Source organism: Neophocaena asiaeorientalis, unplaced genomic scaffold, assembly GCF_003031525.2.
Source record: "Neophocaena asiaeorientalis asiaeorientalis breed wild unplaced genomic scaffold, Neophocaena_asiaeorientalis_V1.1 scaffold113, whole genome shotgun sequence".
Classification (NCBI taxonomy): domain Eukaryota; kingdom Metazoa; phylum Chordata; class Mammalia; order Artiodactyla; family Phocoenidae; genus Neophocaena; species Neophocaena asiaeorientalis.
In genome coordinates, this window is record NW_020172316.1 from 6,665,589 (window position 1) to 6,684,417 (window position 18,829).

Consider the following 18,829-nt stretch of genomic DNA (forward strand, 5'->3'; position numbering starts at 1 on the left):
CTAAGAGTATATTTATAAGAAACAGCCAAATGGCCTTCCAAAGTGGCTGTACCACTTTTAAAAGAGAGTTTCTGGTGCTCCACATCCTTGTCAGCACTTGGTGTTATCAGTGTCTTGGACTTTGGCCACTCTGATAGGTGCATCGTGGTACCTCATTGTTATTTTAATAAGTCTCATCTTTAAATTGGAAATAATAACACTTAATTCACAGAGTTGTTCTAAGGATTAAATGAAATAACATGTGTAAAACATGTAGTACAATGCCTACCATTTTAAAAGATGCTTAATAAATATTAGTTTCCTTGTCCTCCCTCTGCTTGGTTAAACCTTACAACTTACGAATTCTTTCTCATTCGGTTCCTATTCTTTCCCCTGAGTTTAGCATTACTGTTGTTATACGTGTCTAAGTTTCTTAATACTGTTTAGTTTTTGGAGGCTGCCATAGGTATAGTAAGGCTTTAAGATGCACAGTTGTGGTTAAAAGAACCAGGCTTTCACTTAGACTCTACTCCTAATAGTCTAGAACCAAAATCAATTTAGTAATAATCTTAAGGATAAATATTATTTTAAATAAAATTGGTCAATTTCAGAAATATACAAACAGCTCGTATTGCTCGATATCAAAAAAACAAACAACCCCATCAAAAAATGGGCAGAAGATCTAAATAGACATTTCTCCAGGTATTGCTCGATATCAAAAAAACAAACAACTCCATCAAAAAATGGGCAGAAGATCTAAATAGACATTTCTCCAAAGAAGACATACAGATGGCCAACAGGCACATGAAAAGATGCTCAGCATCGTTAATTATTAGAGAAATGCAAATCAAGACTACAAATGAAGTATCATCTCATACCGGTCAGAATGGCCATCATCAAAAAGTCTATAAATAATAAATACTGGAGAGGGTGTGGAGAAAAGGAACCCTCCTACACTGTTGCTAAAAATGTAAATTGGTGCAGCCACTATGGAGAACAGTGTAGAGGTTCCTTAAAAAACTAAAAACAGAGATACCATATGATCCAGCAATCCCATTCCTGGGCATATATCAGGAGAAAACTATGATTCAAAAAGATACATGCACCCCAGTGTTCACTGCAGCACTATTTACAGTAGCCAAGACATGGAAGCAATCTAAATGTCCATCGACAGATGAATGGATAAAGAAGACGTGGTACATATGCATAATGGAATATTACTCAGCCTTAAAAAGAATGAAATAATGCCATTTGCAGCAACGTGGATGGACCTAGAGATTATTATGCTAAGTGAAGTAAGTCAGACAGAGAAAGACAAATATCATATGGTATCACTTATATGTGGAATCTAAAAAAATGATGTGAATGAACTTATTTACAAAACAGAAATAGACTCACAGATAGAAAACAAACTTACGGTTACCAAAAGGGAAAGGTGGGGGAGGAGGGGTAAACTAGGAGTTTGGTATTAAAATATACACACTACTGGGCTTCCGTGGTGGCGCAGTGGTTGAGAGTCCGCCTGCCGATGCAGGGGACACGGGTTTGTGCCCCGGTCCGGGAGGATCCCACATGCCGCGGAGCAGCTGGGCCTGTGAGCCATGGCCGCTGAGCCTGCGCGTCCAGAGCCTGTGCTCCGCAACGGGAGAGGCCACAACAGTGAGAGGCCGGCGTACCACAAAAAATAAATAAAATAAAATAAAATATGCACACTACTAATAAAATAGATAGACAAGGACCTACTGTATAGCACAGGGAACTATACTCAATATCTTATAATAACCTGTAATGGAAAAGAATCTAAAAAAGAACATATATATAACTGAATCACTTTGCTGTACATCTGAAACTAACACAACATTATAAATCAAATATATTTCAATCAAAATTTTTAAAAGATCACGAGACCAAATAAATGTTAAAAATTGGTCAATAAATGTCATTTCCTTAAATATAAAATTTAAGGCTCTTAATTTTAAAACATCCCATGTTACACTTTCTTTTGCTAATACCAGTGACAGCAGCTCGAGTAAATAATCACTGTCACTGTTGTTTCTGTGTGCTTGTAAGAGCACAGATCCTGGGGCCAGATTGTTTCCTGGGTTCAAATCCTGACTGCACCATTTGCCAGCTGAGTAACTGAGCAATTATTTAACCTCCCTGAGGTTGTTTTCTGTAAAATGTGATGTAATAGTACCTACACCATAGTGTTAGAATCATCAAATGAGTTATTATATGTCAAGTGCTTAGAACTGTACCTGGCACATGAAAACTGCTATATTAGTATTAACATTTTTTATCATCATGTCTGAAAAGAACAGTGAAGGCCCAACCCATTGCATACCCCCCCAGTCCTACCCTTCTTTGCTCACATAAAGACTCGCATTAAAAGCTAATTTCATTATTTATTTTGCATTCACAAGGTGTGATCAAGTACAAGTCACTTTTATAATCTTAGCCATACTGTTCAATGGGCATTCAATTAATGATTTAAAACAAGAATATAGTTGTATTATTTTCTGCTTGTGACTTAATAATGTTCGCTTATTAATGAGTTAAAACTGTAGATGAGATTAGTATCCATACAGATAATTGCGATTAGCCTTTGACATGCTGCCACCTTTTAGACCTTTATCCAAGCATGATCGTAGTCACAGGCACACACACATTTATTAAAGAAAAAACAAAACAAGCAAACAAAAACTAATGGAATTAACCTATGCATACTATCTTATTACCTAATATCAACTTGAACACGTCATAGACATAGTCTTATGTCAGAAGTACCATAGATAATTTTCATGTAGTATGTCACTATTTGACTATAGCACAATTTAAATAATATCTTACCGATGAAGAAGTAGAGTCTCTTCAGTTTCTCAATATTAGAAACAATAATTGATGTTTACTGTGTTGGTAATTATGTGAGCAAGGAAATATTTTTAAATCCAGATAGGTACAAGCATAATTAACTTACCTAACTTTTCAAGTTTTTCCTGAATGTTCTATTTTAAAGTTTTGTTGATGATGCAATGGGGAAGAATAGCAGCAAGGACACCAAATTGAGTGTAACTCTGTTAATAATTTGAGTTCTATGATTATCATGTTCCCAGAAGATCTACCTGATAAGCCTAGAACATTGTGGAACCACAGAGGCACATGCTTCATTGGAGGGTAAAGATATTTTTGTCAGTTCTGTACGGGAACATAGAAGCTGTCAAACCTTCCATTAATAAAATATCAGCTTTGTCAATCATTTTAACCGTGTAAAAAGAAGGAAAATTAAACGGAGAATTAGAGCAAAGATTACTAATGAATAATAATGTGGATGTCTGAATATCTAATGCATCTTCTCATAAGAGCCATTTAAAAGATGCATTTAGTGCTTCTCTGTTTCTAAATGCTTATAGCCTAATGCTTTTGAACTATAGTAGTTTAGCTAATTCTCCTTTGGAAAAGAAATTAGGTGACCAGAATGATGGCAATTTAAGATTTACATCAGTTGCAGAAAAAAAGGCAGATGAAGACCACATAGTTTTCTATCTTAATTGGGACGTGATAGCCTGAAAAACATAATCATAGCATGTCCTCTCTTTATCATTGTTTTCAGATGTAAAAAAGTGCACTTGTTTTACATTTAAAGATGAGCAGCTGACCTTTTTTCCCAGCTCCAGCCTCGTCTTACTTTGCAGATAATCTGCTTCATTAATGAAAATCAGAAGCAGCTTGGAGTATTTCGTGCATAATTAATTATCTTGGCAAGAAGATTTATGAATGTAATTTTTCTCAATTGCTCCAGTCAGGAATAACTGAGACAAACAAATTAAAACTAGGTTATTCATGGTCTCTTTTTACAAGACAGTATCAAGGACATCTAGGAGAATTAAATAAGACATAAAGGCAGATAATATTTTTACTACCCAGATCACATATGCTTACAAGATACCCATCTTTGTGGGAGGAAAAATGGGTAATAGAATTCACATTTGGAAGTTTTTATAATTTGAGTACCATGTATATCATAATCATGTAACCATATGTAATCATATTCTTTGTTAATAGGTAATTTAAATGGTATCAGTGATGACACATATAAGCACAGCCTTAGGGCACCAGTCTTGTACCTGCCGGGCAACTGTAAAATTCTGTGTGTTTGTATGTGTGTGTGCTCACAGATGTGTGCACATGCATGTATATTCTCCTTTGTATGATGCTACCTTCTAACTAGGATTTAGAACTTGAGTGGTTGACCAGCTTAAATTAATACGAGGTAACAAAAGTGCCTAGCTTAGTGGCTACAACATAGCAAAGTTTTATCTTTCTTTGAATTTAGCTTTAATTTTTTAATTGAAGTATAGTTAATTTACAATGTTCTGTTCATTTCAAGTGTACAGCAAAGGTATTCACATATATATGTGTGTATATCTATCTCTCTCTCTATATATATATTCTTTTTCAGCTTCTTTTCCATTATAGGTTATTACAAGATATTGAGTATAGTTCCCTGTGCTATACAGTAGGTCCTTGTTTACCTGTTTTATATATAGTAGTGTGTATATGTTAATCCCAAACCCCTAATTTATCTTCCCCCCGCTTCCCATGAATATAGCTTTTTAACATTGGGTGGCATAAGGCTTAAATAAGGGTTGAATTATCTTATTATTGGATACTGGTATCTGATAGTTCAATCCAGTAACAGATATACATGACTTTCCAACCACTCATAGATTAAAATTTATCACAGAATTTCATTTTAGCACATAGGCTGCCTCTAGAATTCACTCTAAGTTATGCCAAGGTAAATACAAAGTGTCTTAAAGTGTTTGTAGGAGAAACGTGATTTTGAAAGCAATAGAACCCCCTCCTAATTAGAATGCTTGCTACTACCGTTACTTTCAATGACACTGCATGTCAAAGGTAGTAACAGAGGACTCTGGTATAGATGGTGTGGATATCAATCCCAACTTTTATATTTACTTGCTTTATGACTTTGGGTAAGTTACTCAGCCTCTGTGCCTCAGTTTCCTTTTCTGTAAAATGGGAATAATAATAGTGTCTATTTATAAATTTGTTATAAAAATAAATAAGATTATATATGTAAATATTCTTAGAGCATGGCTTGGCATATGGTAAGTGCTCAATAAATGTTCACCATATCACTACATCTTTCGATGGTTAGTTTCTGAGCTTTACTGGATAATCACCAGCACATTAAAATCCTACATATTACCCAGATCCCATACCAATTCTCTAAATCACTAGATAATCTTAGCTTTCTAAAATTATGTGGAGGGGGAATAAATGCCATTTCATGGCTTGGTATCCAGCCTACTTTATTCAAAAGGTCAACTCTATTTGTAAGATTAAGTTAAAAATCAATTTTCCTCTCCCTTTCTCCACCCTTTAGCTATTTCTTTAGCTCATTTATACCTATTGTAATTGATTACATTTTCATTAAGCTTAGTTTTTCACTGATGGCTTCACAACATTTTAATTGGGCACAGTTACTTAAGTTGGTAAGAGGGTTGGGGGACACACACTGTGACTAAATTACCTTCTCAGCAGTGATAAGACTGATGACAAAGCTGTTTGGTGTGTATGCTACCTGGAAACGGCTCTTCACTGCTCCCATTGTATGCACCTTCCATTGTGTGACAAAGTTAGCAGCTGCTACTCGAGCTGTCTGCTAAGCCCCAGGGCTGCCTGTGTATCTTTCCACCATCCTGAGCTCTTTTTCTTCCCTGCCTCTGGTGCTGGAGATGGTTGGCTTTCCTTTTCTCAACACCACTGCCACCCCATACTGGGCAGGGAGTGGGACTCATTCTCTCCTCTACCCTCATTTTCATGGTTCCCAAAGACAAGCAAAGAGGCCCAGTTAATTTTAATGCTTTTTATAGGGCAACTGAAAAGCAAACAAACTAAATGGCACACTTTAAAAGGATTAAAACATCCTGTAAAATGTAACAGTTATTTATCCTGTCAATATGATAGTTTCTGGCTCTCATTTTTTCTGACAACTGGGTGTTTAGGCCAAAGCTTCAGTATGAACTCCCTTAGGCTGCATGACCTAGGATCTGGGATGATAATATGAAAATGTCAGACTTTGGTCTCACTCCCAAGTAGCCCTGTATGTTCCTCTCTCTCCCTCTCTCTTTCTCTCTATCACACACGCACACACACACAGTGAATGGCTCCAGATCATTTAGGGTGGAACCCTAAGTTATACTGGGAAAACCATGCCTTAGGTATCTTAGGCAGAGATGCACATCAACAGGACACTCGGCTGGGTCTCTGTTTCCTTCTTGAAAAAAAGACTTCCTTCCACTGCTGGTAAGATTCTTACCAATGACTCAGAGTTAATGCTAGAAATAGAATTTAGGTCCAGAGACTACTACTGTATTGATTTTATTCATTGGACTAAATAGTTTTGACTGTTTAAGTAGTTAGAGGTTAAGAAGCTGCCTAAACACAAACAAGAGTTGAGGGCAGTCTTGGGAAGGGAAGAAGTCCTTAGTGCCATTTTTCTTGAAATATAGATGTGAGAAGAGAAATGATATGTTAAGACAAGTCAAAATAATCAGAAGACAAATATGTTAGCACAAGTAGAATAATTAAATACATAAAATTATGGTTCCAGACAGGGAGATAGATTATCTGTGAAGCTGTTAAAGTAACAAAAATTTTGCCTCAAGACAAACAACATATTTTAGCTTTCCTACTGCACATCAGTAGAGAATACTGGGATCTGATCATGTGTTGAGGAGATACTAATACCTTCCAGTTGACTTCAATAAGTCATGGAGGGCTTTCAAGTTCCACAAAAGAAGATTGTGTGCTTTGTCCTCCTAGAGTCTCTGAGATGAAGTCCAAATAATAACAAGCCAATAATTAGATCAGTCCCAGAATACATCCCAAGCCACGTTTTTGGCAGGAATTCTTTTTCTTTGTCTGCTCCCAAGCCCTCAAGTACAATCATCAGAGACACGTTTCCATGCCTCTTCTCCTAATATGTGTTATCACCTAATGGAGCTAATGGTTATTTGAAGTCTGGTTATTGCCTAGTTAAATACAGAGCACATTTGACCAGGTTTCCTAATACAAAATAATGACAACTGGTTTCCCTACCGTAAAAAAGAAAAAGAACAAAATCTTACGGGAGCTAAAATGGTTGTTATAATACTAACATGCCTTCAAAATCAAAGTAGACATTAGAACTGTCACCTGAGGCCATCAACTATAATTGAAAATACCTTTGTATATGTGTGCATCTTTGATAATTGGAAAAGAGACTATCAAAACATCTTGAGTTAAAGAAGATACATAACTGATGTCTTTTTCCTCCTTTATCAGTTTTTTGTCTCTAATAGTAACTGTTTATTCGTCAAAAACTGTTCTGGGGCTTCCCTGGTGGCGCAGTGGTTGAGAGTCCGCCTGCTGATGCAGGGGACACGGGTTTGTGTCCCAGTCCGGGAAAATCCCACATGCCGCGGAGCAGCTGGGCCCGTGAGCCATGGTCGCTGAGCCTGCGCATCCGGAACCTGTGCTCCGCTACAGGAGAGGCCACAACAGTGAGAGGCCCGCGTACCGCAAAAAAAACAAAACCAAAAAAAACTGTTCTGCACATGGAAAAGAAAATGAAAGTGATTTGGAGAGATTTTCATCTTCCCTTAAGCATTTCTGTTAAGATGTTTGAATTACTTATTGCTAGTTCACCTCCCCCAGCATAGTTTTAAACAAAGATCAAAAAATAAGATCTGATCTTGGATTGTAGAACAAATTGCAGATAAAGAGACCGTGATGGTTTATGGCAGTGTGATGCCTAGCTTTGGGCTGCAGCAAAAGTTCACCTTCTTGCCACCTGAGTTGTTTATCCTTGTTGTCAGAAAGCATTTTTCTATTGCTTGTGTCCCCCGTGTTTTAGTCCTGTCTTTGGCACCTGCTGTTTGGGAACTGGAATTCTCAGCTTGTCCTTGCTGTCACCTCTGCCCGCAGCCGGCCTCTTCCTCTAAGGCACTCCTTCTGGCAGACCTGGCCCACACATCCGTTCTCCTCTCTACCGCAGTATGTCCACTGAGCCCCCGCGATTATTCACAGGGCTTACTTCCATGTTAGAATTAGATTCTGTAACTATAGTGTTGCGTTTTAGTTTTATCTTAAGAACATTCGTGAACATAGTGTAATAAGAAACATTCCTCTTCCCTGGAATCCTTTGGTTCTACAGATGGATATGATGAGAAGAAAAAACACTAGACAGGGAAGCATGAATTCTGACTATGGCATTTCTGCCTTGACCTGTAGGACTTTCCTCTTGTTGGTTGTGTGACCTTAGATGAATTGCTTACCCTGACTGGGGCTCAGTTTCCTTATCTGTTGAAAAAGCAACTGCCTCCATCATAGGAGGTATAAGGATTGGGTGAGGTAACCTGAGACCTGCCGATAGTACCTGACACCGCTCTGGGAAGGTCCTATTCACTTCTCTCACTTTCCTCATTCTTATCTCCCAGTAGGGGTCAGGTGAGACTGGATCATTCAACAAGAAAAAACTAGCCTTTTCTTGCCCAAAGCTGATAAGATCAGTAGTGCTTTCTTCCCACCTTCCCACTCTTTCTGGTATACATTCCTGCCTCAACTTTCCTTAATGCATCTTCAGTACCCCGCACCTACAAAAAATGCTTACGTCTCATCTAGTCAAATGAAAAAGTTGGAAAGAACCCCTCTGTTACCTCTGCTTTCCTTGAAGCTGTCAACCAATCCCCCCTTTCCTTATCCAATAAGCTTCTTTGAAAGAGTCATTAGCTCTACTTCCTCACCACCACTCAGTGGTCTATTCATGTTTACCAACCATAATCTCATCCCACCATTCTCTTGACTCCACTATTTTAAATTACCCTTAATTAATACTCAGTCCTTAGATCTACATTTAACAAATAAGGATATCCTGAATATCCTTGTATTACAGAATCATCCAATAAAATATATAATACAAGCCATAAATGTGATTTTAAATTTCTAGTAGCCACATTAAAAAAGTGAAAAAAAGTTTAAAGAGAAAAAGTCACATAAAAAAAGAAAAGCAGTAATATATTTTGTTTAATCCAACATATCTAAAATAGTATTTCAACGTTTAATCAGTATTAACTATCAACAAGATATTTTCATTATTTTTTATACTGTCTATGAAATCAGCTATTTTATACTTAGAACACATCTCAATTTGGATTTGTCACATTCCAAGTACTCAGTAGCCATTTGTGGTTAGTAGCTACAGTATAGGACAAAGCAGATCTACACCATTTGACTGAGTCTTCCTGGCATCTCTCTTTAACTTCCAAGGCAGCTCTTGGTTTTCATTGAACATCCCTGATTGCTCCTTTTTTGCGTCTTTGTTGATTTCCCTTCCCTTTCTCTCTGGCTCCCTTCAACCTCTAGTGTTTCCCCTCCAATCCCCACCTCCTCTCCGCAAAAAAAGATCTACCCCACTCCTTCTCTACCTTAGTTCTACCTCCTCTGAGTACTGAGTACTTAGAATGTCATGTCAGACAGGTGGGATGGCTACAAACATATCACTTAGATCAATCTGAAAGGTAGGAACTGCGAAGAGAAAGTAAAAATATTCTTGTTTTACCTTTTAATCCATCATTGCCCAGAACCAATTTCCTGTGCATACTCTGAATGCTTTTTGTTCTTCCTTTCTTTCCACATGCCCCCAACCCTTGGCTCATGTTTTTATCCTTTTGCAGGGACCATGTTCTATAGAATAGAATGTCCTGATGCATCATTTACTGTACTTATCACTGAGACTTTCGAACAGCAGCTGATATAATTTAAACGCTTATAAAAAGTGCTCTTGGAATATCTGTGCAGCTGTCTGCAATAGCTACTCACGGGATTCAATGACTGATTTACATTATGGTTGACATGCTGTCGGTTATTTAGGGTGTCTTGCTTTGACATCAGATGGACTCTGAGAGTCTATTCTGCGTACATCTCCCAGCACACAAAGTATATCTGATCTAAGAGGCTGCTCATGTATGTGACTGCCTCATGATGAGATGTAACACCCTGATGATGAACCATTTTCTTCTGAGTGTTATGCCAACCTGTTTTTATGTTTCTTCCCAGGGTGCATTTGGTAGTAAAAATGTGTAGATCTAGAGAGTCAGTATGCTTTATCAGGCAAGTATGTGATCAGGATATATGGAATACCACCAAAGATCTTACATTCTCTTATAGGTAATATTTAGTATTGCCATACCCAAGGGAATAGTATCCTTTTGGGGGGAGCTGAAACAGTATTTGCCAAATCTAGGGGATGAGGTCAGTAAATACCTTTAAAAAATCAAAACATCTTGCTCCTTCCCAGCTTTCATCACTGCTGGCATATGTTAGATAACAAGTCTTTGACTCACAGAATTTCATAAGATTATCTGAGGGTTCAGACTTCTCACCTGTTTTTAGAGATTAGTGAACACCTGTTTGTATCCATGTTTTCTTCACTCAGATTCTATATTAACTTTCCCTATTAAAGCATTCTTGAGATTTTTGAGTTCCTACCACTTTAGCTAAAAATAAATAAAGCTCACTCCCAGTACTTAATAAAATAAAGGATCTCTGAAAGTTAGTTATGTTCAGGATCCATTTTTCTTTGATGAAACCCTTAAATCATTCCTCTAGTTGTGTTTTTATATGGGCCTACTGCCTCTTTTGTGAGAAATTTTAATAAAAATGTAATAAATTAATGTACAAATTTTATAGCTCTTGATAAAATACTCTCTGGGGGTTCTGATATGCACATAATACATATCATTTAGTTCTAATTGGGATACCAGAAAGACAAACCATCCTCAAATAATTGTAAACAAATAAACACCGTACTTGAGATATGGGGACCGGCTAATATGTGTATAGTACACAGATCACCAAATGTTCTGAAGAGAATGAGGCGTACTTCACATGAAAGCTGCTACAGGGTCACCGTTATTCTTTTCTTTGCACTGACAGTAGCCTAAAATGCTGGTCAACAAAGATTTCCAATTAGCAGAAAGCTGGAGAAACCCCGTTGCTGCCTATTTTACTGCCTGTTCCATGCTGGAAGATGCTAAGTGTTGGTATAGACATTTGATCTCATAATCAGCTTTGTGATATCAGCCCTGTAATGGTAAAGGAGTGTATTCTTCTCCGTAAACCCTAACTTGACTTCTATGTAGTGTGCGTGTGTGTGTGTGTTTGTGGTGTATGTTTATTTTTATAACATTTATCCATTAAGTTTGCCGTCTTTTTAAAAATAAATTTATTTATCTTACTTTGTTTATTTTTGGCTGTGTTGGGTCTTAGTTGCTGCGCGGGGGCTTCCTTTAGTTGTGGTGAGCGGGGGCTACTCTTCTTTGTGGTGCGCGGGCTTCTCATCGCGGTGGCTTCTCTTGTTGTGGAGCACAGGCTCTAGTTGCACAGGGTTCAGTAGTTGCGGCACATGGGCTCAGTAGTTGCGGCACGTGGGCTCATTAGTTGTGGCTCGCGGGCTCTAGAGCGCAGGCTGAGTAGTTGTGGTGCACAGGCTTAGTCGCTCCATGGCATGTGGAATATTCCCAGACTACGATTCGAACCCATGTCCCCTGCATTGGCAGGCGGGTTCTTAACCACTGCACCTCCAGGGAAGCCCTGTTATGTTTGTTTGCTGTGTGGAGCTTCAGGACTAACGTAGCTTTCTCTTTGGCCACCTGCTTCACATGCCTCTCCATGTTATAAGAATTCAGATAAATCCTGGGGCTGTGGCAGGCAAGACAAGCTAGGCTGAAGAAAGACCTAGTGTATATCCTGGGCAGTGCCACCACTTTGAGTGGGCTGCCAGGATTCATTTTTCAGATGTGAAGTAATTTCCCCTGATGACCACAGACTTTAAGTTACCCAAGGATGGTAGCAGGGCACAGTGGAAAGAGCATGGACTTTGGAGTAATGTAGGTATGGGGACAGATCCCAGCTCTGCCACTTACTGTGTGGCCCTGGATAAGCTGCTTAACCTCTCCTCATCTCTACAGTGTCGATATCATACTTGTTATAGAGCTGTTGAGAGAAAAAGAGATGATGCCCAAAATCAACTAGCAAACTGTTTAGCATGTAGTGGGGTTCTTACAAATCAGTAGCTATGATGTGATCATGAGAATAATACTGTATAAGATTTGAGAGTAAAACTCCAATTCTCTTTCCTTTAATTGGGATAAGGAATCTGCATCCAGGGGCCACATGTTATCAGTCTCACGTCAACTTACATAATCATTTTTGAAAGCACAGCTTCTTTCAAGTCTTTTGTTATTTGTTGTTTTAACACTGTGTAAGGCACATATTGTAAATCAAGTCTAAATGAATGTGAATTATGCCCTTAGACATTTATAATGTCAATGGAATTTTAATAACTTCTCCATGTCATTTTCTGAATACAGATTTTCAGCAGTTGCAACAAAATAAGTATTTTTGCATTGTCTTTTTTTTTCTTTTTTTTTTTGCGGTACGCTGGCCTCTCACTGTTGTGGCCTCTCCCGTTGCGGAGCACAGGCTCCGGACACGCAGGCTCAGCGTCCATGGCTCACGGGCCCAGCCGCTCCGCGGCATGTGGGATCTTCCCGGACTGGGGCACAAACCCGTGTCCCCTGCATCGACAGGCGACTCTCAACCACTGCGCCACCAGGGAAGCCCTGCATTGTCTTTTAATAGTAGAAACATAATTCTACATATGCTATTTAATATCTTCATGTGAGTCTATGTAACTACACTCAGATTCATAATCTTATATTCTAAAATAATGCATGGTTTATAGGGGAATATAAATTTGGGAAATTATATTCCCAAAATTTGGGAATCTATTTTGGTTCTTCTTTGCTAGGAGATTTTGAATTATTTTCTTCATGCTATGTAATCCAATGAAATGATATATTGTTCTCATGGTTTTGGGGTATTATTTTGTTTTTTCTCTTAAGCATGTAGAGATTGAAATGAAGAAAAAAAACCTGATTATATTAACTTAACACGTGAGTTTATATAAAAAGAAATTGAAGTAGCTTAAGTTTTGAAAGCTTAGGGAAGGATTTCTGGATTTTTACTGATTTATTCTAATCATTTGAAATTTGACCTGTCTGTGTTGCTTCTTACCTAGGTTACTTGTTGGTTTCAGAAAACCATAAGAGATTTACAGGAACAAAGTCTAGGTTCATCACTTTCAGACAATGAGGAGCTAATTCGTAAACACGAGGAACTGATAATAAAAGCAAAGGTAAGAGACACATTAAAAAAATAATTGAAAACTGCATGGACTTCTCTTGAATACACTTCTGTAGGTAATTTAGTGGAGTACTAAAAAGCTCTCTTTGTATAGTTTGCTTGCTGTTCCCATTTACATTTCCCTAGTTCCTTAACTTGCTTCACATTCCTTAGTTTTGCAAAAAGTAATAACTACCAACCAGGCAACAACTTGTAGGTGTGTGGACGCGCAGAATGGAACCATAAAGTGCTGAGAGCCGGGGGAGCAAAGCAGACACATAGCAGTGCTCCTCTCACCATTGTGTCTTGTTATTTGGAAATTGACTCATTTGTACATGTGGGGTCTATATATATTTTCCAAAGTTCTTTACAGGTGCTCCGTTTTTATCTGCAGAAAAATGAAAGTCCAGTTGTAGTAGATTGAGTGGGAACAGTGAATACTTTAATCAGTTTCAAGATTTAGAGAACTTTCTGTTGTTAATATCTTGGGTGGTTGATAGTTGTACGTACAGCTAGGTCATGAAGCTCAGGAAAACAGTGGGCCAACACTAATAGACAACGGTTGAACATAAGGAATACAAAGCAAATACATATTTACATGTTTGGGAGGATGGGATTTGGAGGGGTGGGGGAAGGGGAGGCAGCAGGTTGCGTTTATCTAGACCGAAATCTCCTCATAGGGATCATGATGTTTTCATTTGCTGGTTTTTGCTTCTCTTTGAACACTACAGGTTACATAGGTACTCAAAGTGTATGGTTTGAATATTTGTCTGACTGGTAAAGATTCAGTTACAAAAGACTATTATGGCTGATGATTTTTTAAATTCTTTAAAATTTTTCAGCATTTGGTTTATCTGTTTGAGAAATTAGGTTTTTTTCATTGAAGTCATATAACATTTTATTCTGTGCATGTGATACTCAAGTTTTATCAGTGAAAAGTCTATAAAAATTCCTAAATGCTAAGCACAAGAGATGACCTGAATTGCATAGGATGGGTGCTTCCTTAAAACATATAAATAAAAATGGACATACTTGGACATACTTTGGGGTTATATTTACTGTAACTGTGGATTTATTATGGTTTCTCACAGCCCTGAGGACAGTTTGGAGTAGAATATTTGTTAATGTATAACCGCAGTCTAGCTTATATCATAGTTTACAGTTTACCTTTGTAGCTCTGATGATGTGTATAAATAGAAAAACATAGATATTCATTCCATCATTATTCCTATGTTGTTGTACACCTAAGTGGTTTAAGAAATAAATTATTTAATACATATTTTATTGTATAAAGTACATCATAGAAAATTTCATAACTATAAGAAAAATAAAAGGAAAATAAAAGTGAATTCTTCAACCCAAAGATAATCATTATTAAGATAACCGTTATTAGTATTTCTGTGCACTCCCTTTTAGTCTTTCCATACACAACCCTAGAAACATAGCATTAGAGTCATGCTTTATTTCATTTACAACTTTATCATAAATATTTTCCTGTGTAAACTAATATCCTTTAACTGCAGCATATTTCATTATATGGATAAATGTATATAGCAGAGTTACACATTTTGGTTATATGTATAAGCTAAGCCCTATGAATACCCAAGCAAATATTGTTTGAAAAGGGTATGAATTCCTGATAAACACCATTATATTTCAGACAAGATGACTACTTCCTTTCAGGGTCCTGAGCCACTCAGGAACCAGTTACAGATCTCATACAGAAGCTGTCTATTGCCCCATGTACTCAGTAAGTAGTTTTGGGGCCGAATTGGTTTTGGAAACTGAGGCAGAGAAGCCTATTTTCCTATAGCATCTATAGCATCCTTGCAAATAAATTTATTTTCTAAAAAAAAAAAATTGTATGTTTGCTTTGTTGGGAGTTCATGTTTTATTACTTCCCACGAAGCATTCTGTATGATATAAGATTTTCCTTCAACTATGGGCTGGCCTTTGGAACCCCTAATCTCAATAGCATCTTTAGAGATTATCAAATATTGAATATCTATTTAGAGATGAAAGTTCAAACATAACTTATTGATGAAAAGGTTTTTTAAGATAATTGTCATCAATTTGGGACACTAGATAGTCCAATGTCAAGATAACTGGTTATTCAAGGCAGCAGGGGTCCCTGAGTCACATGGGTTGAAAGAGACCCCATCAGTATAAATGCAGAAGAGGGAGTGACATTCTGTTCTGGGGTGATCTAGAAGGGTGGGGTTTGAGCAGATGGATGGAGTATGAGTGGTTGGTTAGTCAAGGGTGATCATTCCTAAATAAGGTAGAATAAGAGAAAACAATGATGAGACCAATTTGTCTGTGATGAGAGTTAAAGGTCCTAGCAATGTTCAACCCAGAAACAAGAGACCAACGGGAGTTGTCTCAGAGGTCATACTTATCCACAGCCATTCCTTAGAGAAGAAATGATAACAGTGCATGGTCATTACAGGGAAGTAAACTTTGCAGGTTGGAAAATAGAAGAGAATTCTGAGGCCACGGAAGGTGGGCCTAAGTGACCTTAAAACTCCCTTTAAGTTTCAGTCTCATAAAAGAGACAGGATTTAGATTATAATAACTGTTATGCTTGTTAAATTTAAAGCAATGTGAGTGTGAAAAACACCTTTTCACAGATGGCTGAAATAATAGGACTAGATTGGGAAAATAGCAACATTTCTTAAATGTGGAGATAGTATCTTACTCATCTTGGTATTCCCAGCACCTAGGACAGTGCCTGATATTTAAAAAAGGCTGTTTGATTCATGTGTGTGTTTTAAATCCTCTTTCCAGAAGAAAGAAACATTCTTTTAGTGTCTTTCTGTGACTCTCTAGTGACTTTAGATAGTGATTTAGCCTCCTTTTGCCTACCTAGCCATCCATTATCTTTATTTATTTATTTTTAAATGTTTAGTCCTCAGTATAGAGTTACACAAACTCTTTAATTCATCCTAGATCTCCGGGTCAGCTACTCTCTTGGCTTATTTTATTATTTCCCCCTTCATTCTCTATCTTCCTCACATCCCCATTCTCACAGGCACCTACTCTAATGGGTTCAATATGTGTCTTTAGACATATTCCCATTCTTAAAATATATACAGAGTTACATGTTTTCAAGTTGCATAGATGATATTAAGGCATAGGTTTCATTGTGTTTCTTCCCACAACACTGGTTGCATCTAGTAGCTGTTTGTGATCTTAAGTAGTCGTTTGTGATCTTCACTATGGTAATTCCTAGATGCAGCATAACTTTGGAAAGTCCTATTACGTAGATATTGATGTCTTACTTCTATCCTTCATAATGTTAACAGCCTCCCATTTCTTTAACCCTAATAATACCTGGGCTTCTAGTCCACTGACTCTTCTATTTAGCCCTTCTGCTGAGTTCCTCACTTCAGCTATTACGTTTTTCATACCCCATTCCTCACACTGATTCTTCCTCATAACTTTTTTCCTGCTTCATCTGTCTAACGTCCTTCTTTATATCCTAAGGTGTGCTTTATTCGTATATTACATTGTTGGTCTGTCCAGTGCATTAATTCTGTGTCCTCTGATTTAGCTATTTCGGTGTGTTGCTTGTGCTCATCAGGTGTTATTTTTCCCTGTGAGTTAATATTCCCTTGGATACCAGCAACTTCACTTGGTAAGGCATGGGAGGTGTGAAAGCCAGGTCTCTAACTTGTCCTTTTCTGGATGAATTGGGGTCAAGGTGCGGGGAGATGCCCCTGAGTGCCTCTGTTGTTAGAATTAGGGCTCCACCATTTCTGGTTTGCCCCTCTACCCCAGATACACACAAAGGAGGGGGACCCCTTGGAGAACCTCCCACTGATTGGAGTCTGGACACTGCTTTGTTCCAAGACCCATTTCCCATACTCTTCCCAGCTCACTTGATGGAGAGTTGAAGAGGGCTCACTGAGAAACAGGTCAGGTTGCTTCCCTCTCATGTATTAGCTGTCCACCTAGTCAGATTCCAGTGCTATCCTAATGTTGTTTCTCTCCTCTGGCTGGTACTGGGTTGGGGCTCCTATTTTCTTTCCTGAAAAGATACATTGACAAACAGTGACCAGGCAGATGGGGAAAGAAAGCAACACACCCAGAAAGTTATCCCCTAGCATATCTCCTGTCTAAGGCATCGACCTTATTCTGCTCCAGAAAGTCATGTGGCCCTGACACTGAGAGCTAACCACCTGTTGTCTCCTCAAGGAAGGTTCTCTTATCTATAAACTTTACCGTCACTTTGTTGGCCCTTGCAGGAAGGACAAGCTACATAACTTGTGAGACCCAGTTTAAAATGGAAACATGGAGGCCTTTCTTTAAAAGATATTGAGATTTCAATACAGCAACAGCAGAACCTTAAACCAAGCACGTGGACTTCTAAACAAATGTCGCTGTGATGCTACAGATCACTTGCCCATGATGCTGGTCCTATTTACAATGTTAGGATTTTTGAAAGGACCTAGAAACCTTGCTTCAAACATTTTCCTTCACCATCTTTACTAACCTCTTCCTACCTGGATTAGCAAGTTTTCTAAAAATAAAGATTGCAATACTATCTCGGGTTATATCTACATAAGAAAAAACAGGTTTGAATTCCTGCTGTCGCTCCCTTTGCAATCTTGGGTACACTTGACCTCTCTCAGCCTCACCTTCCTGACCTGTAAAGAGGAGTCATGAATAATTCAATTAGAAAATATTTGTGAAGGTGCCCACATTTTAGTAGTGCATCCAAAAATGTTTCCTTTCCCATCCATGGTGTAAACATTCAAATAGTTTTTGTCTGTGGTTTTTCAACAATATCATTCCTTGTTCCTGGAGGAAGAATCCAATTTTAGATCTCCTTAAACAGGAAGCAGCATATTACACTTTTTTTTTTTTTTGAGTGTGGGTATGAGGAGAGGAAGGGGGATTGTTTCTTTCAAAGAAGTTTTAAAGTAGAAATAAGGCCTCAAGCTGGGGATTCATTAGTGAGACACATATAAATAATCTGGTAACATAGAGACGGTAAGCTAAGTCAAATGGTAGCAAGCTGTTCTGTCTTGCTTGTTAGTCTACCAGTAAATTATTTCTAAATAATCTTTGAAAATTCCTCTCTCATTTCTTACTGGAATGCATTGAAATAAGAAATATGGCAACTTTTATATCTCTTAATAATTGTGATACTTTATTCAGAATGTGTTGAAAGAACTGAACTAAAAGATTTTTTAATACAGCCTTTAAATATGAGTAATTTTGTATTAAATTATACTTTCTTTACTGAATGTGGAAAAATATTTTCCTCTTACATACGTAACAGTTAAAGAAATAACAGACATGGCTGATTATAAGCGGCCCTTCAGTTAAGAACCTTAAATACTCTTAGATTTTATCCTGTATCAATTTGATGCTCCAAGGCTTGAATTCAAAGTCTGCAGTTCAGGGCTTCCCTGGTGGCGCAGTGGTTAAGAGTCTGCCTGCCGATGCAGGGCACATGGGTTCGTGCCCCGGTCCGGGAGGATCCCACATGCCGCGGAGCAGCTGGGCCCGTGAACCACGGCCGCTGGGCCTGCGCGTCCGGAGCCTGTGCTCCGCAACGGGAGAGGCCACAACAGTGAGAGGCCTGCGTACG

General features: G+C 38.1%; 1 protein-coding gene across 3 annotated transcripts in view; it reads left to right on the plus strand.

The window, feature by feature from the left end:
* CCDC141 (coiled-coil domain containing 141) overlaps window positions 1–18,829 on the plus strand; it is a 189,364-nt gene that overhangs the window by 59,920 nt on the left and 110,615 nt on the right. For all 3 annotated transcript variants that reach the window (XM_024766687.1, XM_024766671.1, XM_024766679.1), the window contains exon 6: window positions 13,127–13,243. In XM_024766687.1, coding sequence (XP_024622455.1) covers window positions 13,127–13,243 — 117 coding nt within the window. The remainder of the gene's footprint in view (window positions 1–13,126; window positions 13,244–18,829) is intronic.